Source organism: Sardina pilchardus, chromosome 1, assembly GCF_963854185.1.
Source record: "Sardina pilchardus chromosome 1, fSarPil1.1, whole genome shotgun sequence".
NCBI classification, from domain to species: Eukaryota; Metazoa; Chordata; class Actinopteri; order Clupeiformes; family Clupeidae; genus Sardina; species Sardina pilchardus.
In genome coordinates, this window is record NC_084994.1 from 21199297 (window position 1) to 21224741 (window position 25445).

General features: G+C 41.7%; 1 protein-coding gene across 2 annotated transcripts in view; it reads right to left on the minus strand.

Annotated features, from left to right (window-relative positions):
* Positions 1-200: 200 nt before the first annotated feature.
* LOC134084493 (complement C3-like) overlaps positions 201-25445 on the minus strand; it is a 30327-nt gene continuing 5082 nt past the window's right edge. The window contains exons 4-40 of one of the 2 annotated variants that reach the window (XM_062539880.1): positions 25029-25099; positions 24745-24833; positions 24386-24468; positions 23998-24085; positions 23705-23810; positions 23382-23502; positions 21676-21791; positions 21338-21490; positions 19938-20135; positions 19424-19615; positions 18098-18253; positions 17815-17944; positions 16980-17183; positions 16544-16664; positions 16139-16227; positions 15183-15322; positions 14248-14460; positions 14038-14098; positions 13671-13757; positions 12777-12980; positions 12463-12538; positions 12207-12366; positions 11312-11407; positions 8766-8916; positions 8095-8258; positions 7763-7918; positions 6928-6987; positions 6567-6657; positions 5777-5825; positions 5363-5453; positions 5012-5101; positions 4693-4798; positions 4472-4561; positions 3161-3241; positions 2755-2838; positions 1136-1271; positions 201-920 (exon numbers count right to left, since the gene is read on the minus strand). In XM_062539880.1, coding sequence (XP_062395864.1) covers positions 779-920; positions 1136-1271; positions 2755-2838; positions 3161-3241; positions 4472-4561; positions 4693-4798; positions 5012-5101; positions 5363-5453; positions 5777-5825; positions 6567-6657; positions 6928-6987; positions 7763-7918; positions 8095-8258; positions 8766-8916; positions 11312-11407; positions 12207-12366; positions 12463-12538; positions 12777-12980; positions 13671-13757; positions 14038-14098; positions 14248-14460; positions 15183-15322; positions 16139-16227; positions 16544-16664; positions 16980-17183; positions 17815-17944; positions 18098-18253; positions 19424-19615; positions 19938-20135; positions 21338-21490; positions 21676-21791; positions 23382-23502; positions 23705-23810; positions 23998-24085; positions 24386-24468; positions 24745-24833; positions 25029-25099 — 4445 coding nt within the window. In that variant the 3' untranslated portion in view covers positions 201-778. Of the gene's footprint in view, positions 921-1135; positions 1272-2754; positions 2839-3160; positions 3242-4471; positions 4562-4692; positions 4799-5011; positions 5102-5362; positions 5454-5776; positions 5826-6566; positions 6658-6927; positions 6988-7762; positions 7919-8094; positions 8259-8765; positions 8917-11311; positions 11408-12206; positions 12367-12462; positions 12539-12776; positions 12981-13670; positions 13758-14037; positions 14099-14247; positions 14461-15182; positions 15323-16138; positions 16228-16543; positions 16668-16979; positions 17184-17814; positions 17945-18097; positions 18254-19423; positions 19616-19937; positions 20136-21337; positions 21491-21675; positions 21792-23381; positions 23503-23704; positions 23811-23997; positions 24086-24385; positions 24469-24744; positions 24834-25028; positions 25100-25445 lie in introns of both variants that reach the window. The other variant, XM_062539879.1, reaches the window with a different exon arrangement.

Sequence of the window (25445 nt, forward strand, 5' to 3'; positions counted from 1 at the left end):
CCAAACCACGCGTGTACACACACACACACACTTTCTCTCTCTCAACACATTTGACACACTTACAGGACAGCTGCGAGGATACTGTCCTCAGTTTTGTGAATTCAGTGGTGACATAACATGTACAGTATGCTTTGCTTTCTGCAACTGAATTTGATGCAATGGAACAGATCATAAATGAGCAAAACACCAAGAATTTTCAATGTTGTTGTGTTTATTCAAATTTAAAAGATGTAAAGAATACAAAAAAAAGTCATGTAGGAAATGAACAAGTCTTGTAATTTAATTGTGTATTTGAGGAAATATCAATAAAAGTGTAGTTGTAGCATTAAAAACAAATTATTACAGTTCCACTGAAAATACTTGGAAAACAAAATGAATATATTCAAATGGTGGTTTTAGAACCAAATTCTTCATATGTATCTATGTTTATAATATGTGTATTTTATGGTGTATGCTCTGGTGTCTTCACATGGTCGTCATATGGAGCACCCAATTGTGTTGTCATATGGAGCACCCAAATATCATGAGGTTGTGGGAGAAGCTCTGCATGGCAGCAAAGGTGTCTGCATATCCTGGGTTCTGAGCCTTCTGATAGTAGCAGTGGTATAAGCGGGATAATCAACTCCATGCCGTGCGTTTCTAGACAAATAATGCATTTATGGAAGTGTAAAAGCCCCTCCGCCTGCGGCATCGGGACCTTATTACCACTTTGAACGTGCATTATTTTCCTATAAAAACGCACGGCGCGTCGTTGATTATCCCTTGAGTATCTGTGTTTTCATATGGAGCATCCAAGAGTCGTGACCTCATGAGAGAAAAGCTCAATGGCAGCAAAGGTGTCTGCATGTTCTGGAGTCTGAGCCTCCTCTTCAGTTGGCCAGTATTCCAACCAGGTGACATGGCCGAGCAGGTACTTATAACTGTGGAAACACAGAGAGAGAGAGAGAGAGAGAGAGAGAGAGAGAGAGAGAGACAGACAGACAGACAGACAGACAGACAGACAGACAGACAGACAGACAGACAGACAGACAGACACACAAGGACAGGGGGAGAGAGAGAGAAACATGAGCATCCAGCCTGCTCGACTCTAGACCAGCAGAGAAAGTCCAGATAGAGAAGCAGCTGGCTCACTCACCTGCTCCCGACCAGCACCACGTCGTCCCTGTGGCCCATGATCAGGTAGCTCTTCCCCTGCTGCAGCGCCACCTTGGACCTGCAGTTGGGATGGGCAACGAACTCACGCATGTGGCCCTCCACACCAAAGTCAGTACCTGGGAGAGACAGGACAGAGGGTTAGAACTCCTTTATTCAATCATTATCTCACAGGGAAGGGACAGACAGAGAGAGAGAGAGAGAGAGAGAGAGAAAGACAGTATGGGAGAGACAGGACAGAGGGTTATAACTCCTTTATTCAATCATTATCTCACAGGGAAGGGACAGAGAGAGAGAGAGAGAGAGGCAATAAAAGTTTTCATTTGTCATGCCAATAAAGCAACTTTTAGAATTTTTGAATTTTGAATTGAGAGAGAGGGAGAACACGGTTAGAACTCCTAATATGAATATATATATATATATATATATATATAGAGAGAGAGAGAGAGAGAGAGAGAGAGAGAGAGAGAGAGAGAGAGAGAGAGAGAGAAAACAGAGGGTTAGAGCTCCTTTATTCAACCATTATCTCACAGGGTTAATCAACATTGTAAGTGTGGTGTCAATTGCAGTCAGTCAGAAGTTATTAGCATCAACGGGCTAATGCTACTCAATATCTATGACCATATAAGTAGTATCATGCAAGTCGAGCAAGCATCACCATGTCATAATATGAACAAAATATCAGCTCAAACTATCGCCATCATAATACAAATAAACATAATTCACAAATGTGACCCTCCAAGGCAAAACCAGTCGCTTTGATAAAATTTACAAAGTTAAGTTATTGTACTGACATGAACGGCCTTAAACTAAGCCTTCAAATGATATGTATATGGAGGGTATTACAACAACTATCGCATGCAAAGTTGGCAAGTTGGCCCGTCGTGATATGCCAGAAGAGGAGAAAATCGCTTTTTTAAGCAGCGTGGACAACGGCAATCTTCACCGGGTTTAACAGTCAAAACGTATGTTTTTCCGTGAAATTAGTTTACTATATGAAAGTGTAGACCTTAAACTGTCGAATTATGTTTCTTTATCATGGATTTTCTCAAAATAGTATTGTGTGTAAAGCGACTGGTTTTGCCTTGGAGGGTCAAAAATATTTACAATTAACTGTCTTAAATAAATAAAGGTGCTACTGTATAATAGTTTCTTGGTGTTTTAAGCCCCCAACATTGTCTTCAAGGCAGTGCTGCCTGAAAGGTGCTAGGGTTAGGCATGGATTAAGGTTAGGGTTAGGATTAGGTGCCTTTGAGTCGACGGTGGCAGTGCTGCCTGGAAGACAATGTTGGGGGCTTAAAACACAATTGCACAAAGAGCTATGCAATACATTTATTTTAATAAGTGATCAAATCGCCATAATTTGCCATGGGAGATTAAAGAAACATGTTTTTTTTCCCCCAAATGTGGCTTAACTGACAACGATGTTACAGCCATGATATTCAGAATTTCATTTCCAAGCTGCAAAAACAGATTTGATTGTTTTGTGTTTTGGCCTACTTCAAGCTCTCTTATGTTTTGATTTCAGACTGCAATGGCTGTTTCAAACACTAGTAGTCGTTCTTACATATAGCACCTTTAATTATTGTGAGTGTATCATACCTTCCTTGATGACATAGTTGACCTTCATGTGGTAGACATCTGTATGGTGAGTCAGGTCCATCTTCTCTACTGTAATTTTGTACACTAAAAAGGAAAAAACTTGTCAGCCATTAAGTCAGTCAAACACTGTATGCCATGTAAATCATTCTTTATATTTAGGACACACACAACCTCTTGCTGAATCACACACACACACACACACACACACACACACACACACACACACACACACACACACACACAAAAAGTTATTCACTCTGCTCTGACAAAAACAAAACGGGCTCATGATCAACCACAAAAGGAGAATGTAAAACTCCATTTTGGAAGACATATAGCAATAAATCAGTGGAATGATCTCTGTGCAGAGCTGATTTCAAGCACAAAGGTACAAGTGTGTAGTGTGTACCGTAGTCAATGCCGTGTGCACACGCTGAATGTGATCGATCCGTGGCCTTGACTGACCCAGACTTCTTCACACAGCAACCCTCTGGAACACACACAAGGCACATTAGCGACACCTGCTGTCTGAAGACTATATTACCACAACCCAGGCCTCTACACACGTAACTCTGGAACGTATGTTGCACTGTGTCAAAATGGTACGTAATACGGGTGAGCTTCAGCGACAAAAAACAAAAACAAACACAAAACAACAACAACAACAAAAAAAATCAGAATGTCCTAAATGGGTGTCTACAAAACAGTACTAGCTTTCATTCTTCAGATGTACGTAAGGGATAATGTATGGAACGGTCATTATCAGGACTTATTTTCCAGACCGGCGTTCCATACATTATCAAGCTTATTATACAGCTACTTAATAAATAAACTCCACATGTTATGTCTCTTTTCATATATTTTTTACCATTTTACTTGGCTTTTGCTGAGAAACAAATAGTTTGCAACACACGCTGAATTTGAATCAAGCAGTCTTCAGAACACAGATCAACAGTCCATCACTCCACACAGTGACCGGACTTGTGGAGTGATATACTTAAAGAAGAACTATGCAGGTTTGACTATTTCTTCGCTGCTTTCTCATTTTACGCTTGCAGGTTTCTCTGCAGAGCTTCCCCTACAGCTTTAGTGTGTATATTTTACAACACTCCACAATCAGTCAGTCCCGGTGGCACAAACTTGCAAGCATAGTTTTTCCGCCCACGTGCGCTAGGGGGAAGCGAGACGGCCATCATTCCACCCGAAATAAGTCAAATAATCAAATCCAAAGACTCTGAAGCTGATCAGTAAAGGCAAATTAGGCTAAACAAAACTCGCATAGTTCACCTTCAAATCACAAGTACGAACCCCAGTCCCATTGAAAGCTGTGATTACACTGTCATGTTAGGTTGTTTCAATTACATGAATAAATTTGATCGTAGAACGTTGGGAAATCCCATTCACGTCAATGAAACGCTCTACCAGCATTGTGAAGAGCCGTATAATACCGAATTAGACTCATCCTGACTCAACAAAATGCCATATTTAACAAAACATAAAACACTGACAGCAAGGAAACATACCATACAATGGTAAACAGTTAGCTAGTGTTGCTAAAACACACCTAATGATGATCAAACTGTTTAAAAAGCAGTTTAAACTACCGAATGGTAACTTGACCATTCAAGAGCAGGTTCAAATTGCCTAAAGATTGTTTAACCATGTAAATAAAAACAGTTTAAACTGTCTCATGCTGCTTCAGTGATTGAGTGGTTGTTACCCTCGGCACATTGGCAGAGGTCCTCTTGGCAGAGTCTGTTCAGCTCTCCAGCGATCTTCACAGGGTGGTAGAACTTCACACAGCGGTTTTCTGCAAAGAGGACAGGGATACATGAGGGCTTTGGATGGATGTGTGTGTGTGTGTGTGTGTGTGTGTGTGTCTTCTTGAGTATGTGAATGTGTAAATAACTTAAATTGTCTGGTGTGTGTGTTTTCCCTCACCCATATCGAGGTACTCATACACAGAAACAGCAGCCGGCTGTAGAAGCCCCACCTCCATCACCTTGTGGATTCTGAAGGCTACTGAACCTGTTGTAGTACGAGACACCTGAAATAGAGAGAGAGAAAGAGAGATAGAGAGAGAGAGAGAGAGAGAGAGAGAGAGAGAGAGAGAGAGAGAGAGAGAGAGAGAGGGGGGAAAGAGACACTGTGAGCAAACAGGCAGATAGATAGATGGATGAAATACCTGTTCCAGGTAAAGGAAAGATAGATAGCTAGGGAGACAGACAGACATACAAAGACAGACAGATTTATAACACACCTGATCCATGTAAAGGATGAGGGAGCCCTTCTCGGACAGCATCTTGTCCATCTCAAATCTCTGGATAAACCTGTCGGCACCTCTAGACAGCTGAGGAAGGACAGAATACAGAATACTTCGCATTTTTCTCTCACTCTGTCTTCCTCTGATCCCCTCTCCCTCACACGCTCACTCACTCTCTCACACACACACACACACACAGACACACACCTGTATAGGTTCTAGTCACACACACACACACACACATGCACGCACGCACGCACGCAAGCACGCACGCACGCACGCACGCACGCACGCACGCACACACACACACACACACCAACAATTTCTCCCTCTGCTCAGGTCAGTTACCTTGGTGAGGTCGGTTTCATCCACCACAAATCCAGTCAGTATACTGATGTCCAAGATAGACATGGTGGAGTCACGCTCCTTTGACAAGTACCTGAAGATGGATAGTCACAACTAATCTATTAGTCTGTATATAAACGATTCACACCGTTTAAAGCCACCTTGGGTTTGGGAAAGGCACAAAACAAATATTTGGCATGGCAATTTGTGGAGGTGGTGAATCCCATGGGGTCAGAGCATTTACAATGGGATCCTGGAGAGCATATAATTCATAATAAATGCTAATTTCAGACACAAATAATCTTTGACTCTATAAATGTAAAACCATAAGGGTGTACAAATACAAGCTTTGTCGTGAGAGTATGCACCCTCGAGATCAAACAACTCATGATAAAGACAGTGATGCTTTAAACTTACAGGATATCAATAGTCAGCATGTACGATTCCTTGGCCCCCGGATAGGTCACTGGAAACAGAAAGATCAACTTGAACTAGAGTGCATGAAAATGCCAATGCTGTGGACTAACATTTTGTTAAATACTGTATTGTTTCAAATATGATCAAAGCACAAAGATTGTCATGATTGGCGGGAGTCATAGTTGATAATAACTGTAATTTTGAATGGCTAAAGAGTTTAAAAAGTTGCATAGTTTAAAGAGTTAAATGATTAAATAGGGAATTATGGTACTGATTACTTTTATTTTGAAACAGTTGTGGGAAGACGAAACAGGTTGTGGGAGTCATAGTTGATGACAACTGGCAAGTAAAATGGCTGAACAGTTAAATAGTTGAGTAGTTATATTATTCTATAGTAAATTACTGTAGTGAGGACTTTTATTTTGAAACAGTTGTGGTCAGAGGAAACAGTTGGCAGGAGTCATATTTTGTCAACTTGCCCTTAAAATGGCTGAAGATTTGATTAGTTGAGTAGTTTAAATGGTTAAATTATTTAATAAGGAATTATGGTACTGAGGACTTTTATTTTGAAACAGTTGTGGCAGAGGAAACAGTTGGCAGGAGTCAAAGTTGATGACAACTGACAGTTGAAATGGTTGAGCAGTTAATTAGTCGAGTAGTTCAAATGTTACATTATTTGATAGTGAATAATTGTAGACTTGGTTAGATTTCATTTTTGCAGTGTATATGCACATTACCATCTAACGTACTGTCCTGCTTGTCCACTACATATCAAGTGCCATTATCTCACCACTATCCTGCTTGTCCAGTTTCACTTTTAAGTCGAATGCTGTGCACTCTGAAGTGACCTCCTCCGGCATGGCATAATAAAGGGTCATCACCTATGAAACAGGCAGAGGGATAAACAAATTATTCGGGCAGTCAGTCAGTCATTCAGTCAGTCAGTGTATTGTGAGTATCTGTACTGTACAATAGGCTGAGATGAATTCGTCCTCATGAAATGTCTTGAGCACCAGCTTAACAATGGTACACATTTTGTCCCCTTGTAATTCAAATTCTACGGGGACCGTTTGTTGTTGTTGTTGTTGTTGTTGTTGTTGTTGTTCAAAATGATAATGATGATTGTATTAGTGTCACAAACAGAAACGTACAGACAACGTTGCTTCGCCTGTCCCAGTGGCGTTGACCTTTAGGTTCTGGTTCAAATCCGCCTGCAAGGAATATAACGGAAATCACCACAAATATATTAATAATAATCAATAGCCTTGTCCATTTCAGCACACAGTATCAGCAAAACGCCTTAACCTATGCATGGAGTATCCACAGGCAGGATAAGCAGGCCTTTGACAAATTCCGTTATAAAAGACATATTCTATATTTCAAGATTCAAGATTTAATTTATTGTCATTCTCTCATGCACGCCTGTACACAAAGAAAATGGAATACCGTCCCCCTAAGCATTTGGTCAGTACCACACATAAAAAGCTAAAGAAAGGAATTAAAACTAACTTTAAAAAGAACATTTAAGACACACTACAAACATCACAGAAAAGAGGCTGCTATTGCTGGCCAAAGTGCAGGTGCAGTTCTATGCCATAAAGTGTAGTATGCAAAAACAATCCATAATAGTCCTAGGGTGGCAATGGAAGAGCATAAGCTGTTCACTATCGTCAGTGCTTGTGGGAAGAAGCTGTTGAGCATCCTGCTTGTTCTGGAGGGGAGGCCCCTGTATCTTTTTATATCGATATTTGATAGAGTAAACAAAATGTAGACATTCTATATTTGACAGATTTAATTTAGACTATACTGTGGTTGGTAATCTGGAGCTATTGTGCACACCCAGAAATGCTGTATTCTCATTTCATGAACATGCATCTCTGAGGCACAGCGCCAATCCCTGAACGTGTCACGTAAGGCACGACTGTTGTCTATGGTCCATCTGTTACAGATGTTAGATTTGATAGAGTAAACTAATGTAGCCGGTACCTTTCCTGAGCGGGTCACATAGGCGTTACTGTTGTCTATGGTCCACCTGATGGGTGCGGAACGTCCAGACACCTGGATCTCCACGTCCAGGTCCTGCTGCTGCTGCTTCACCTGAGCTGCGTACTCCGCTACGGCCTGGAACACCATGATGGTGGACTGGAGACAGTGGAGAAGGGGGTTTAGTGGGGCTAAATTTACAAACACACACACACACACACACACACACACACACACACACACACACACACACACACACACACACACACACACACACACACACACACACACACACACACACACACACACACACACTACTAGGCTTAGCTTTGTACCTGTGTGGATCCGTAGCCTCCTCCATAAAACTGTTGCTCATTCAGCCATTTCACGATGGGTGCTGCTTTCTCAAACTCCTTGGCCTTCACCAGGGCCAGCAGGGCATAGGCTGTGGCCTCCAGAGTGAAGAACTTGTTACTCTTCACTGGCCAGTGAGTGCGATCTAAAAGAGGATCAACATCCAGGTCTCTTCAAGTACAGTGCATTTTCACTAATACTGACCGACATTCCCAAATTAGGAATTATCCACACACAGAGAATAGTTTGTTTACAGTAGATTGAGTTTTGTGGACAGGGATTCACAAACTGTGGTACGCAAGCTGCTTCTAGGGGTTACGTGAGATGAAAAGGGCGGAAATGTGTTAATTAACTTTTAAAATGTTCTGTAATTCATTTATGAATAAATATATCAATCTGAATCGGGTTATAATCGAGCTGAGTAAGGGCGTGTACGGTGGTATGTGGGGGAAAAGGTTTGGGAACCGCTGTATTATGACAATCTAAAAAAGAAAATTACTTCAAGTATGAAACTTCATAATATCAAGTGTTATACATGCATTGCTAAGTTTCTGTCGTAGTAGTTCATAGTAGACAGTTGCTTTGAAGCTGACATTGTGAAACTATGTTGACTTGATGCACCCACAAATCTGTGACAGATTTCCTAACCAACCTTCAAAAGCGTGTTTCAAGAGGACTTCCTGGTTCAGCTTGCCAACATTGGCGAGGGCGTAGGAAACCATAGCAACAGCGTACGGATTGGAGAGAGTTTTGAGTCGTCCTTCCAGATACTCGGTGGCTTTCTTCATACTCTCAGGAAGACTCTGTTGACAAAAATCACCATGATGTGAGTTTGAGTAGGCTGATTGTTGTTTGCTGATATTATACCTTTTTTATCTATTTATTTAGCTTTGTCTAGTTTATGGTATGTCACTGTTGTCGATTGAGTTAGTGTCCTATGCATGAAATATAAAGCACAAAAAAGACCTTAAAAAAGACTTTAGTTTGGGGTGTCGCTGTTACAGTGTACCTGCCTAATTAGGTACAGTGGTACAACCTGTGTAACAACATGTACAATCAGGTACTATCATTGTACTTGCATTATATATTTGTGGGTACCTACATATAGTTGTTACATTGTAATACTGAGTGCTTTTACAAAACTTTACCAATTTGCCTACATTTTTCATCAGAGGCAAAGGGCTGACCTGAGACCTGCTGGATGGGGTAAATCTGGTCATGAAAGATTTGATATACAAACCATTCTTAGCTCCAGTCAAGGGGTCATTGTATTCAGCTGTGCTGCTACAACCTTGTTACGGGTTTATGTCACTGTATCAAGGAGTAGTAAGTGTGTACTACCAACACAGTTGATAAATGTAACAGCTGCACTGCTACACCTTTGTTACTCTTAGATACAGTGGAATAAACCTGTTAAGTGTACCAGTCAATTACTTGCATGCACATATGACATGTATGTTGTGTCTTTGATGTCTTGGAACATGTCTGCCATTACCCTATGTATACCGCACATGTATCAACTGTGTTGGTACACACTTATTACTCTTTGAAACAGTGCCATAAACCCGTAACACGGTTGTAGCTGCACAGCTGTTACATGAAGACAATGACCCCTTGACTGGAGCTAAGAATGGTTTGTATATCAAATCTTTTATTTATCTTTTCCCCACAAAAGAGTCACATCCCTCTGACTGCCCTACCATCGCCATTGCCTTCGCCATCCCTATGACTGCCCTAACATCGCCTGCTGTGGTTCCCTGCCCGAATCTTTGGCCCTCGGATCCCAGCGACCCATCACCTTCAGAAATAACTAATGGATTACTAATGGACAATTTATTCCCTACACTGGACTATTTGAACTTTCATTGTCATTGTAACTTTCAAACTACAAATGACTGTACTGTAACTGACCCAAGGCAGATGGGTTGGGCTCTTGAGTCGTGGGTCTGTCTGAGGTTTCTTCCTATATGTATCTCCAATTCTAGGGAGTTTTTCCTTGCCCCTGTTACTCATGGGCTCTCTTTGAATGTCTAACACTCTGTAAAGCGCCTTGAGACATGTGTAATGTATTGGCGCTCTATAAGCGACATTAAATTGAAAAAAAAAAAAAATGACCAGATTTACCCCATCCAGCAGGTCTCAGGTCAGCCCTTTGCCTCTGATGAAAAATGTAGGCAAATTGGCAAAGTTTTGTAAAAGCACTCAGTATTACAATGTAACAACTATATGTAGGTACCCACAAATACATAATGCAAGTACAATGATAGTACCTGATAGTACATGTTGTTGATAGTACACAGGTACAGGTTGTACCACTGTACCTAATTAGGTAGGTACACTGTAACAGCGACACCCCAAACTAAAGTGTTACCTTTATCTTTAAGGAGCTGGGGTATGAAAGGTCAAAGTAACAAAAATTAAATATAAAGTAAATTACAAAGTAAACTTAAAATGACTTAAAATGAATTCAACTTCTTATTCAATTGATGTAAAGTTTAACGTAATTCAAAATTCAAATGACATTGATTTAAACTTTAAGTTAAATTACATTTAATAATCGTTGATAGATTTAAATTTGATACTTGGTGATATGACTTACATGACATTTTACTTTGTAATTTACTTTATATTTAATTTTTGTTACTTTGACCTTTCATACTGGGCTGGATACAAAGCTTAATGCTAATCGGTGAAGTGTCCCTTTAAGAAGCTGGGCTGGTGTGCAGTCCCCTGAAAGTTGTGGGTTCAATTTCCTCCTTCTACCAATGTGCCCTTTGGCAAGGCACTTTAACCCCAAGTTGCTCTGGGGACAATATTATCCTTTCGTCACTTTGGATATCAAAGATGTACAGTAGGCGATGTAGGTCACTTGGTGGTGATGTAGGTCACTTTGGATATTTTCCGGACAAAATATTAAATCTAAGCATTTAGTAAATCCGCTGACCCTAAAATAGCAACCAGGTAGGTTAGATAATTAGTTCAGTCTCTCTATTACCTCTTTTCCACCAGGGCCGTGCCGGTGCTGGTGCCGGTGCTGACGTTGAGCTGGTTCTGGTAAAGCACCGGCACCGGCACCAGCATGGCTGCAGTGGAAACGTGTCTCTGTCTCTCTCCCTCTGCACACCCACATGCAGTACACACACACACACACACACACACACACACACACACGTATGAAAATCTGAGTGTGTTCCTTACAGTGACAGATTTACTGCACTGCTCGCTGCCCTCCTGCATGGCGATCAGCACAAATGCCGTCATGGAAGCATCTGCATCACTTCCTCTCACATCCCCCTGGAAACACATCACACTTTTACCACACTGACATACAGAATTGGGCAGATCAGACGGAGTATTAATCGCTACTCTCTATGGGTGCCGTGTATCGTTTTATTCTGTAAAATACAAACACAATGTGAAAAAAAAAACAGACAGACAGACAGACAGACAGACAGACAGACAGACAGACACAAACAAACAAACCCCGATGACAACATAACCTCCTTGGCGGAGGTAATAAAGACGTCAAATGAGCAGTTTAGGCCATTTTGGCAACTAGAACTAGAACTAGAACTTTGGCAACTAGAACTAGAACTTTGGTAACTAGAACTAGAACTCCATGGTAGCATCAGAGAGGGTTAAAGCGGGGCGAGAGGCGCAAACGTTCGATCATTTCCGCGCTCTGTTTTCCCAAAGGGTAGGGGGGGCCAAATCCCCCTTTAAGCAGACCTAGAAAGTGACGTTACATTTGAACTGAACTGCTTGCCGATCGATATCCCACTATGACGTCTTTCCTTAAGCAGACAGGAACTGTTCGAATTTGGCTTCCATAGAGATGCAATATGTTGCTCTATCTTGTCAGAAATGAAGGATCTTTGGTAGCATGGTACTCGTGTCTGTGGGCAGTGATCGGCAGATGTTTACAAGTATCCTGAGATTTCGCCAGAAAAAAAAAAATGCATATTTTTTCAGAAAAATAAATGTTTACAGAGTAAACTAGTATATTGACAACATGGCACCTTTTCTATTTCACGCACTATAGCGTTGCCAGTTTGCACAAAGCAAAGGGCAATATGTCATCAGGATACCATACCACCATCTCTGCATGGTACACGTTGAAGGTCTCCTTGAAGATGCCATCTGGCATCTGGGAGTTCAGCACCAACCACTTGAGGGCTTCACAGACCACTTTCTCTTCTATGCTGATGAGGTCACCAGTCATGGCAAAGACCTTAGCCACGTACGCCGTTAGCCTGTAGGGTTTTTGTGGGGAGGGGAAAGAGTATCGTCATCATGAGTCATCTTGAGTATCATGGAATCGTTGTTGAATTGAATGTCCTGCAACTCACCAAGCACTGCCTGGTTTGTCTGCCCAAACAGAAAATGCCCCATCTGGCTTACGGAAGGCCAACTCCTGCTGGTATCCTACAGAGATTAAAATAAATTTCACACACACACACACACACACACACACACACACACACACACACACACACACACACACACACACACACACACACACACACACACACACACGCACACACACAATTTGATTTTGATATTTGATAGATACACTACTTGATAGTGTGTGACTCACCCATGTTGATGTGTTTGATAGTGTGTGACTCACTGATGCTGATGTATTTAATAGTGTGTGACTCACCCATCTTGATGTATTTGATGGCTGTGGCTCTCTTCTCCAGCCCCACTTTCTCCCACTGGTTGGTGGTGTCCAGGTAGTGTGTGGCGATAAGGGGCAGTGTCATGTAGATCATGTTCTGCTCCCCACAGCCTCTGGGCTGCACGATGAGGGAACCCAACGAGTCTCCAGTGATGGCCTTCTCAATGGTCTGACTGATCTGATTGGCTGAATAAAAAACATCATATAAAATAGAATAAAGGTCTTTATTGTCCACTCCTGTTGAAAATGTATGTTTGGCTCCACAAACATATATGTAGACTACCTCTATAGCATCTATGACAGATGATTAGAGGTTTCCTTGGTTCCCTTGCAAAATCCTCAAACGTTCTCATTCGATCCGGTCCTGTAATTACCCCCCTGTGTATTTGGCCCATTCAATCAGGTCCCCTAAAGGCCGTTTTTCACCAAACGCGAAGCTGGTGTTGAACTGGTGCCGTTCGAAAGTCTTTGAACCGTGGTGCTATGTCGTGAACCAGCTCACATTTACACCAGTTCTGAACCGAACCAAGGTTGCGTCATCAACAGTGGGTGTTAATGAGATGTATAAACGGTAGAATGATATGACCAATTCTCCCATAAAAACGGCAGAAACTGTTTAAAATGCTAGTCAACGTCTGCAGTGTAATGCTAGTTGAATCATTTTGTTTATGTTTATGGCTCATTGATTCATTTCCTCTGTCTCCATCTCAGTTCATGGTGGTGTGTGCTGAGCATTCTGACACATAATGGCTACCGCACATCACCCAAGTTGAGGCTAGTGGTCGTCCGGGTTCCCTATTCACTGCAAAGTGCTTTGGGTGCCTTGATTTTGCTGTATATAAATGCAAATTGTGAAAGTTGTGAAGTGTACTTTACCTGAGACTGTGAAGTAGGTGTTAGCAGGGGTGCCAGGGACTTGTTTGCGGGGTACTTGGCTGATGATGTTCTCTACTTGAGTTCCACCTGAGTAAGTCAAAAAATTTTTTCAACATTCCTTTTTAAGATATACTTGGTTACACTTTACTTGATGGTGTCTACAATAGAGTGGCACATGACACTGTCATGAAAGTGTCATAAACATTATAAACAAGTCATGAATGTTTATGGCATTATGTTTCTGTCAAAGTGTCATTCGCTAGTTTACTTAGAGTATAGCTCTCAGTACTTGCGAGTTTGCTGTTACAGTATAAAAAGAGAGTAGCCTAGGCCCACTTTATTTGTGGATGCTCCATCATGGACTCACCATGTTTAGATGGGTTCAGTACAACTTTAGCCACCTGCATCTCTGACCGCATACCTTCAGCCTGAAAAGGGGCATTAATTATATATTTTTAGTTTTATTTGTTTTACTCACTTATTTCATTTATTTTGGTATTTGCAGGAAGTTATTTATTTGGATGTTTTTTCGTCTTAATTGTGCTTATTTGTCTATTTATTTATTTCTGAAACTCACCACCACCAGCAGGTCCTTCTTGACACCATCAGTAATGACCTCATCGTACACGGCTGCCTTCACCTCGATGGTGTGTTTGCCCCGCTGCATGGGGATGATGATGAAGGGGACTGCTCTTGATGTCATTGGGTCCATCTCAATAGTAGTGCGGTACTTGCCCTTCTTGGTGGCCACACTGCACACGTCTTTGGTCTCCATAATCTCTACCCGTACCTGGGCAGAGACAGAATCAATGCAGCCCACGGCTAAGAGGGTAAATAGTCTTAAGTACACCAGTTATGACACGAATTTGTGGTGCGAAAATGCGAAAAATTTGTGCGCAAAAAATATTCTAATATTTCACATTCTGTTTCGTCCACAGGTCACGCAGCGAATTTCAGTAAGCAGGGAGAACTCGTAAAATCTTCTTTGAAGATTTTAAAGAGATTGGGCCAGAGCCTTTGATAATTCATGGGATGCGCATTGTCTTGAGAGATGCTGGGGAAATGAAAGTATATACGGCCATCTTCCCATCTGTGTTGTGCTATAATGTTATACTTATAGTGTTATAATTGTGCAGTCGAACCACAATGTTGATTGGGCTTATCCATCCCACACGACACACACACGCTCTGTTTGGTACTTCAAATGAGAAAGAGTCATGACAGAAGCTACCTTGAGGTCTCACATTAGTGGTAACAATTCAGATTCAAATTCAGATTCAGAAAACGTTAGTCCCCAAGGGCAATTCGGTTTACAGCCAACCTATCCATGAAGGGGTTAAAAGTTTGGAAAGTGCATTGGCATTCACTATATAGAATGTATGCAATAACACATTTTCAGAATTTTCCAAACCAGAGCAAGCACCCTGACTTGATATAATTTGTATATTTTTTCATATAGTTTACCACTCTCTTTTTCGGATGATAACAATTGACTCTGAAACACAAGTTTACCTTCATCTTCATGCTCATGTAGTTGTAGAGGACGGCTTTGATTTCTATCTGCTCGTTACGCACAGCAGAGTAGGGCAGCTTCAGGTCAATGAAGAAGTCCTTCTTCACCACCATCTCATAGGGCTCTGCCACACATATACCTTCAATACAAGATAACTGTTATTACTAATAATAAATGAATACTCATAAGTTTGATGTCTGTAATAAAGGTGCTTGCTAGGCTGGGTGAACCCTGCCTGAACTTCCAGGGGAATTTGAATTTCGCCCGGCAGCTCAGGCTGGATACCAGCAGATCTACTTTCGCTGTTTCATTCCCAGAATCATTGGCTCCAATCAGAAACGGCCATCTAGTCCTGGCACACTATTGGTCGGTGACGTGACGATAACGAAACTTAAGCAGCAACGAAATGAAAGCAGCAGTCGCTTCTGTTTTGGAAGATGTTAAAGTCAAGTTTTCTTTGAAAACAGAACAAAAACTTGTCCTGGAACAGTTCATACAGCAGATGGATGTGTTTGCGATTTACTGACCGGCTTTGGTAGGCTAAAAGTTTAAGTTACCAACTAGCCCCACTCGTGGCAATTGTGTACGGAGTCATTTGAATGATGCCCATGATCACGCCTCTTTTGCAGTAGAATCAAAGCGCATCTTCCCCAGACTAATGTTCAATCTTAAAAGATTGAGCTTAGTATGGTGAAAACCAGACTAGGTGCTTGCAGGAAGAAACCTAGCATTGTTTATGCACCATGACCATAATGTGATCACTCTGTACAAAACATGTACTTGATTTTCTACTATGGGCTTTTGATCGTATATATTATATGTAAAGTACGCATCTATTTTGAAAAATGAAATTCAAAAAGTTCAGCACTATTAAACACCATTAAACAGCATGAACGGGGTCCTCCAGTGAGGTCTTTGGTGGAAATTGAGACAGAGATGGACCCAGCTGTCTTACCGTGAGTCTTAGAGACACCGATGGACATGACCTGCCAGCTGGTGATGGAATCCTTCATGTGACTCGTCTTAGTCAATGACGTGGTTGTGCTGTCAAAGAGAGTAAGAATTAAATAAACTAAATTATTCTAAATGTCAGTTTTTTTGTTTTTCAAAACACATATACTCTGAGTAATGAATGAGGCTTTTATGGGTCGCTTTAATGAGTATATGATAAAAAGTTGTTCTTGTTCCACAAATCAGTTGTTCAAGAGGACGAGAACAAAGTGGAGAAGGGGTTGGTTCTTATTGTTGATGTCATACTATAGCTGTTGTATGCTATCACAAGTGATCTTGCATTTCCTTCAGGAAGTGCATCTCTACTTGTAGTAGTTGTTGTTGTGATCCGAGTTGTCCTGCCTCTCACCAGAGTTTGTTCTCTGCAGGGCACTCAGGAAGGTCTTCTTCCTCCCACAGCCAGCTCTCTGGGAACTGTGACCTGGAACTGATATCCTCCGACTCAACATAAAAGTCATCATCATCTTCCTCTTCTGGCAGGTATCCCGATACAGGAGCACAATTAAAATCAATTTGAATCATTCATACAGCCAAATTAACAATACGGCAAATGTAAACAAGTTTGTCTTCCAAAAATATACTTTATTTACCTCTCTCTCTCTCTCTCTCTCTCTCTCTCTCTCTCTCTCTCTCTCTCATATGTAATCATGCAAGCCATGCACCCTTAAGTACTGAAGCCAGTAATTAAATACTTTAAGGTATCAATGTAAATATTCTCTGAGACGTGACATTGCATGGACCTACAGGCCTTGTGTTGAGTAGTGGCCCATGTAGTTATGACTCACCAGCTGTGGGAGGGGGCTGCTCCACAGGCACCTCCACAGGCACCTCCACAGGCTGCATAATAGGCTGTCTCACGTGGAAGACTGCGCTAGACATCCTCCTGAGCTCCACCCGGGCCCTGAGCGCAGGCCTCACCTCCACCCTCACAGGCATCACCTTTTTCACTATTACCGGTAGCTTCTTTGCAGGCCGTGTGCATGTGGTACCTGGAGGAGAAAGAAGGGAAAGACCAGGAATGCACATCTCTAGTGGACAGTTTGTAGCTGACCTGAGCGTTCAGGTGTGAACATTATATCACCAGTGGAGAGTAGTTTGCCTAAGCGTTAAGGTGTGAATGTTAATATAGTTCACCTGAGCGTTCAGGTGTGAATGTTCACAGCAAAAAAATGCTTGTCTTATCAAATTTGACCAACTGTTTTAATCTTATCATATTAAGATAAAAACAACGAGATGGTGTTGTTTTCAGTACAACTAGACTTACCTAGTGTTTTCTTGTGAAATCTCATTTGACTTAATTTAAGAAAGGTTTTACTTATTTTAAGTCAATTCTTCCTGAAAAGAAGCACATTTATCTGCAAGTGCAGTAAGCACATTTGTCTTGATAAGACACATTTTCATACTTAAAACAATACAAAATAGATTTTTTGATCTTAAAGAGGAACTATGCAGGATTGGCGATTTCATCTCTGGTTTCGGTTTCGTTTTTTGTTTTCGCTCGTTTTATGCTAGCATATTTCTCTGCAGAGCTTCCCCGACAGCTTTAGCGCATATATTTATACATATATAGGCTATATACAAATATATAAATTGCAAGGTGTGAATCTTAGTGTAGTTTACCTGAGCGTTCATGTGTGCCACTGTCATGATTGGTCCGGAAGACTAAGCCGGCGTCGTAGAACACCCACATGCTGTCCTGACCACTGCCAGACGTACATGCTGTGTCATGCTTCTCCACTACGTCCCAGATCTGACGAAAATTAGGAAGTAAAAAAAAAAAATGTCTCTGAGGGATTGATTCCTTCATCTGCGACCACCATTCCAACACTTCCAGATGTCCAGACTGTCCAGATGATACACAGATACTGATTATCAATGCGTTAAGAGGACAAAATGGTGGTACCTTGCTCTGGGTGAGTCTGTGCTTATTGTTGAGGACGTAGACTCCTTTATCCACGGCTACCAGCCCAACTCTGGCCCCTGGGTCTCCGCTGATCTTCAGACTGAATTTCTGACGGGGTGAATACACATCACCAGGGCGAGAGCCCTCCATTTTTAACTGATGATAGGAAGCAGGAGAAAGAAAGCAATGCAAATGCCCGTTGGGATGAGTGACCACACAAACTGACTGTACATACAGGTGCATCTAAACAATGTTAATATAGTGGAAAAGTTCCTTGCCCTGCCTTGACAGAGCGATTAAAGGGTATCATTAGCAGTTTTTTTAAAATTAATTAGCCAATTCCATTTCAGATCAACAGTTATGTGTAATTAAGTACTTTTGATCTATTATGATATGCCCATAAAATAAAGGCATCTTAAAGGGATAATCCGGAGTGAAATGCACTTTAGATCAATTTTTCGGACTATTGGGAGTACATACGTTGAGTTGACACCAAAATCATGTCATTCGGATGTATTTTGAGAAAGTTCGAGTTAACCGTTTTTAGCCAAAACTCGTTAGCCTGGAAGTGACCGGGGCACGTCCTTTCGCCGCTACAAAACACTTTTTATACCTCTTCTACTGTTCCAAACAACACTACACTTACGTGGTAGTGAGTAGAGGGTCCCTAAAGCCAAACCGAAGTATCCCCACGTCTTTATGTGGTCGGATAGAGAGTCCAGAATGAATTTAATCGAGTCAGTACCTTTCCGGAAATGTCGCTGCTGCAGCAGGCAACTCTTTAACAACACTTTACTAACATTTCCGTAAATTAAATTTCATGTAAATCCACACCAACTTTACACACCGGAAACAGCCTGATATAGTGTCAATGGGCCGTTGCGGTTTAGTGCTTTGCCAGAACATGGAGGCAACGGTGATCAACGGTGATTGAAACGTATACGTGGAGAATCAATTATACAAGTAATTTTTTTGAAAAGTGATAGCCCATGTCACTATGTCTCAAGGGATCTGTTTGGAGGTTTACACAGTGTCCATACTGCACAGCTATGGACCAGCTGGCTACCGTTACACAAGGTAAGTTAACCTCATCACATTTTGTTTTATTAAACACAAGAGATGGATCTCACGATGGGAAAAGAGCGCCAGAGGCTTGACTGTAAACAACATCAAGATCCTTGACTCAATACCCAGTAACTACATTATTCTATAAAAAAAAATCGTTCAAATAAAACTGTTCCAACAGTTTTTACATTTTGGTTTCATCAACAGTGTCTGCTGGAAGAATGAATGTGGGAAACACAATAAGGATAAACATTTATTTACCGTTCCCATGCAGGTGTCCTTCACGTCCACCCACACTGAGTCAGACACCACCTCAGATGAGCCCACGTGGTAGTAGGCCACGATACGGAAGGAGGGGACCATCTCCTTGGTCACTGGTAAGGACACAGTAACGAGAGCCTGGCCCTGTCTCTTGAACTTCTCAGCTTTCACAAGTTGGCCTTTGTTTAGGATCTGTCATATCACACACACACACACACACACACACACACACACATACACACACACACACACACACACACACACACACACACACACACACACACACACACACACACACACAAAAATAAAACAATGACACACACATACGAAAACACCTGTTAAACCTAATAATCGCAGAAGAATCAGCACAAATCAAATATCCATAAAGTGCTCTATTCACTGGGTGTTTGACTAGTATCACTATCACTCATTAACCATTCTTTGTTGTTTTATGTCTTTTAACGGTTACTTATCAAACACTTTTAAACTGTTTAAACTAGTCAAGGACACTCACCAGATAGGTCAACTCTTGGTTCTGGGTGCTACTCCTTCCGGCCAGGTTGAAGTTGACTTTGAACTGATCACCAATGGTCAACTCTGTTGATCCGACACCAATGTGTAGGTAGTTGCCAGAGTGTGTTTCGTAGGCATTAACGGTCAGGCTTTTTTGACCCTGCTGAGCACTTTGGAGACGTGGGTCTTTTGTTGTCACCTCAAGGGAAAAAGTAACCAGAAACTTATGTTAATAGGCAAAAGCTAGGCTCATACATTTTTTTACCCATGCTAAAGTTGACTAAAAAGAGGAATATAAAATCATCTTTTGAAAATTTAACTTAAGGCCTTAAGTAAAAAAAAAATGAAGAAATATCCAGCCTTTAAGAACACCAAATTTATTTGTAAATGAATAATGAATTGTAAATAAATAAATATTATTCCTTAAAGAGACCCTATGCAACATTTTCATAATCATAAAATCGCTGAGAAATTGTTGTCTTGCTTGACTGACCAGTTTTATCGAAAACAGTAATATTTCCTCCCGCCCCCAGTGTCCCTATCCGGTATTGCAGCCTTGCAGTTTGTCCGGGGAGCGATCGCTCCTTGTTTACATCTGGAAGTCTGAGACGCGTGGGGAACGAGAAGAACCACGCTTGCAATTTATAAATATATATATATAGCCTATATATATATATATATATATATATATATATATATATACACACTAAAGCTGTAGGGGAAGCTCTGCAGGGAAATATGCAAGCATAAAACGAGCGAAAAGCGCCAATCCTGCATAGTTTCTCTTTAAGATAAGGGTCAAAAGTATTTGCATCCTTATGTAAAATTACTATGCTATACTATGCATCCTGATAAAGTTACCTTGGCCTTTGGAATGAATATAGCCCCAAATCTTCACATACCCTTCACCATGCCTAGAGGTTGGCATGGTGTTTTTTTTTTTTAGCCTATTAGCTGATTCGATCTGAATTGAGCTGTCAATAAACAATACTCTAAATCATTTTTACTCTTAACATTGCATAAAGAGAGGCAGGACCTGGTGAAGGGTCAATTTGAGGGGAAACATTCTTGAAACGCAAAATGTGATTTAAGCACAAAACGTTTTTTGGTGTGCAAAACCTTCCGAGTTCCAAAACAATTCTGTGTGGTAGGAATTACAAATTATTTTAATCCAAAGGCAAGATTGTTGCTTACAAAGTCATATTTTTGTTTAAAGTGATATTAATTTGTTTGCGCAATAATGAAACAAATGTCATTCCATAAAATGAAAAATAAAATAAAAAGGCAAAGCAGGAGTAATACCAGTCTCACACATACTGTAGTAGATCACCATCAACAGTCAACAGTGCTAAAATAATAATAATAATATTAATGACAACGATAAAATATAATCATACTCACACTTATGGACAGATATCTGGCTGTGTCCAAGGTGTTGATGGTGACTCTGGCCATGCCAGCGGAATTGGTCATCCCACTCACCACCTGGATCCCATTCTTCACCTCCACTGCGATGCCCCCTGCTGGGGAGCCGTCGGGGTTGGCGACGAACACCTGGAAAGGTTCGTCAGACATTTATCCAGTGAGGTCAACAGGAAGTGTATCTCTATGGTGTCAGAAAAGAAACATGGAGAAACACTGCCCCCACCACACACACACAATCACACACACACACACACACACACACACACACACACACACACACACACACACACACACACACACACACACACACATACCGAGACAGCAAATGGCATCCCAGGTTTGAAGTACTTGGCCATTTTCTTGAAGTGAATGGTGTAGGGAGACTTGACGATCTGTATGCCCCGTTTCTCAGCCTCCACCATTTCACTGCCTGTGAAAGACATATGGCAGTGTGCAGTGATGACACATGTTCTGGTGAAAGACATACAGTATGGCAGTGTGCAGTGATGACACGTGTTCTAGTGAAAGACATACAGTATGGCAGTGTGCAGTGATGACACGTGTTCTAGTGAAAGACATACAGTATGACAGTGTGCAGTGATGACACGTGTTCTAGTGAAAGACATACAGTATGGCAGTGTGCAGTGATGACACGTGTTCTAGTGAAAGACATACAGTATGACAGTGTGCAGTGATGACACGTGTTCTAGTGAAAGACATACAGTATGACAGTGTGCAGAGATGACACGTGTTCTAGTGAAAGACATACAGTATGACAGTGTGCAGAGATGACACGTGTTCTGGTGAAAGACATACGTAAGGGATAACGGCCGACGAGGTGACCGGTTCGATGGAAATAATGGCTAGGTGGAGGTCTAGAACTCCGGCGACGTGCGAAGCACGGAGACGGAGTTACCTCCGCCGTGCCATTATTTCCATCGAACCGGTCGACCTCGAAGGCCGTTATCCCGCTTATCTCCCGTTTGTATTCATAACCTGTATATTTAGAACATAGTTTTATTCCACCGTTGCGTCCGTTAACATCGCTAAAACTGTCTTGACCGTGGGACTACTTTCCGCCACATATCAACTTTCTACTTGCAGGACAAAACTGCCGTTACTAGTTCTAAATGGATAGTTGCTATGGCCAAAAGCCAGTCGTTAGTTCTAAATGGCTGGTTGCTACGGCCAAAAGCCAGTCGTTAGTTCTATCTCTGCCGTTGTCAAGCGGGCATTTCCCAGGATTCTGATTAACTTTAACTTTGAAAGATCGCTACTTTTATAGCCTACATGGCATCCAACTAGCTACAATCAACCTCTGTGATATGCTACAATGTTACAATGGTTCTGCACGTCTGTATTTCAGCTTGGATGCAACGTGACAGTTCATTTAAACTTCGCAACGAGTTTGGCGAATTAATATTCAAGTGTGATACGGGAACTACTTCGAAGGTAGCAGGTTATACGAAGTTAATGGCCACCCCATTAGCCAATCAGAGAAGAGAATTCCATTGTTGAGGGAGATAATGACAGATGAATGCTGTTTGAGACCCAGTCATACAATTTCCAACTCAAATTTATGAATTATACGATTTACACAAGTACTCTGAAGTTTGCCTACGAGAAAGCCCCAAACCTGTCTATCTTTTCCCATGTAAGGAGATCTAGATCAAAAATGATCATTTTTGTTTTGTAGGCGATCTTCATAGGTTTATTGTTCTGGACACTGCCAGTTCACTTTCAATTTCCAAGGGGGCACAAGGAACAGTCAAATTAAGGAGGTAAATTGGTACACATTGTTTTTACTGTAATGCAATTGTTCAGAATACACAACCATGTTGTTTCGGCCTAGGATGTGTCCAACAGTGCTGCTACAGACCCTTTCAGCTGCATAAACAAATCAGCAACATTCAGCTAATCAGTTTCTGTAGTAATTAACTGACATTTTGTACGACAAAAGTTTTTAAATATAATCCATTAATTCCCTTGGATTTGTTATGGCAAAGTCGTATTGCTTTACCTGTTTTGGTTAGTACTCCGACGGTGACATATATGGAGGAGCCAACCAGATCGTTTATGTTGGTGAAACTCTGTGTGATGTGTTCTTTCTTCAGTACAGCCTTGGCTTTCCCATCACAAATCTGCAGCAGGCAAAATAAAATATGCCACACTATAAGACAAGGAGGGTAACAAAGTGTGTATGTGTGTGTATAAGGGAAAGAGAAGGGATTGGTGTGTGTGTGTTTGTGTGTGTGTGTGTGTGTGTGTGTGTGTGTGTGTGTGTGTGTGTGTGTGTGTGTGTGTGTGTGTGTGTGTGTGTGTGTGTGTGTGTGGGGCACTAACCTCTACTCTCTGCAGTGATGAGGCCAGATTCCTCTTCTCATTCTCCTTGGTCAGCACGCCAAATGATACAAATCCCACCCCAGTCACATCCTTTTTGTACAAATACCTGTGTGTGTGTGTGTGTGTGTGTGTGTGTGTGTGTGTGAGTGTGCATGTGTGTGAGAGACAGAGACAGAAAGAGAGAGAGAGGGATAGATAGAGAGATACAAACATTGACATAGATTACCAAAAGTTAGTTAATTAGTTAATTTGTGATGACCAAAGGCCTTTTGTGAGATGGTTGCCTCTATTACCTGGCTACAATGTCAACAGTCAATTCCTTATCATCCACATAGAAGAAGGGCTTCGCCGTAGTCAACAAAACTTCAAAGCTGGGCAGAACTAAAATGGAAAAGTTCAAAGTGGGTGAGAGGTGGTGTTTCCTCATCATAGTCCTTCAACTGTTTGTGTTTGTTTCCTTAGGGTGTCGGGCTTGTAACCGAATGGGTTGAAATGGTTGAGCACTGCTCTCCCATGCCCACATCCACGTCTGAAGTACCCTTGAGCAAGGCATCTAACCCCTCACTGCTCCCTGAGCACTTCTGGCAGCTCACTGTTCAGGGTTAGTCAGTGTTTCCCCTAACTGTGTGCATATTTGTACCATATCTGTTTGTTTGTTTGTTCGTTCATTCATGTCCTTACCGTATTCTTTCACCTCAAACTCAGCTGTGAAGTTCCTTTGCGGTGTACTTTGGAACCTTGTCACCACCTTCCAGATTCCAAGGCTGTGCGGGAGGAAAAAAAAAACAATCACAATGACAATGACATTTAAGCAATATGGCATGAGTTAGAGTGGGGTTGATGAAGGGAATACCCACGACTGTGGCTCAGCCGTTAAGACATTGCTGCTCTCTCATTTTGAGTTAATGGGACATTGACATCAGAGTGATTGTTAGCAATGAATGGTATGAGGAGGATGTCCTAAAGAAAGTACTACGACAGACCTGGTGTTGAATGAAAAGATACAAAAAGACTCCGAAAGAAGACAAGTGAGACCTCACCTGACGACTTCAGGGAGCTTGTGCTCTCCCGACATAACCCCTCGAGTTGGAAAAAAGACGTCTTTCGTAAGTGTGATTCCATCAGGTGTCTGGATAGGGGGGGGGGGGGGGGGGGTTGAAACACGTTGGGGGCAGGAAGAATAGGAAAAAAATGTATCACTGATCTCTCTGAGAGAGAGGGAAATAACAGAGAAATAAAACAAGAAAATGCCAGAAAAAGAAAAGTGTAGATGAGTGTGATGAAGAGAGAGCTAAGACAGAAACTGAAAGTGGACGTAACGTACCATGATTTCCACAGAAATGCCACTCTCTACCGGCTGCATGGCAGGACTCAGAGAGAACACTCTGTACATGACTGCCGTGACACAAACAATGACACATCACCACCACACTCAATTAACAGTAAAGACCATTATTATGACCGCCGCTAGCGTAGCTAGCGAAGCGGTCATATAGTTGTTGTCAAAGTTTTTTTTTTTTTTTTTTTTTTTTTTTTTTTTATTCTTTTTTCCCGTCATTTTTCGTCAACGATTCCCGGGACACCGTAACACCGGAGTGCATGAAACTTGGTGGGCATGTAGCCCCAGTAGAGTTCTATGGAAAATTTTCGTTTCGTCCCCGGGGGTCACTCCACCCCCGCGCTGCCCCCGCCCGAAGCCCAAAAATGACAGTTTTTCCTACATAACTACCTGAACCGTGGC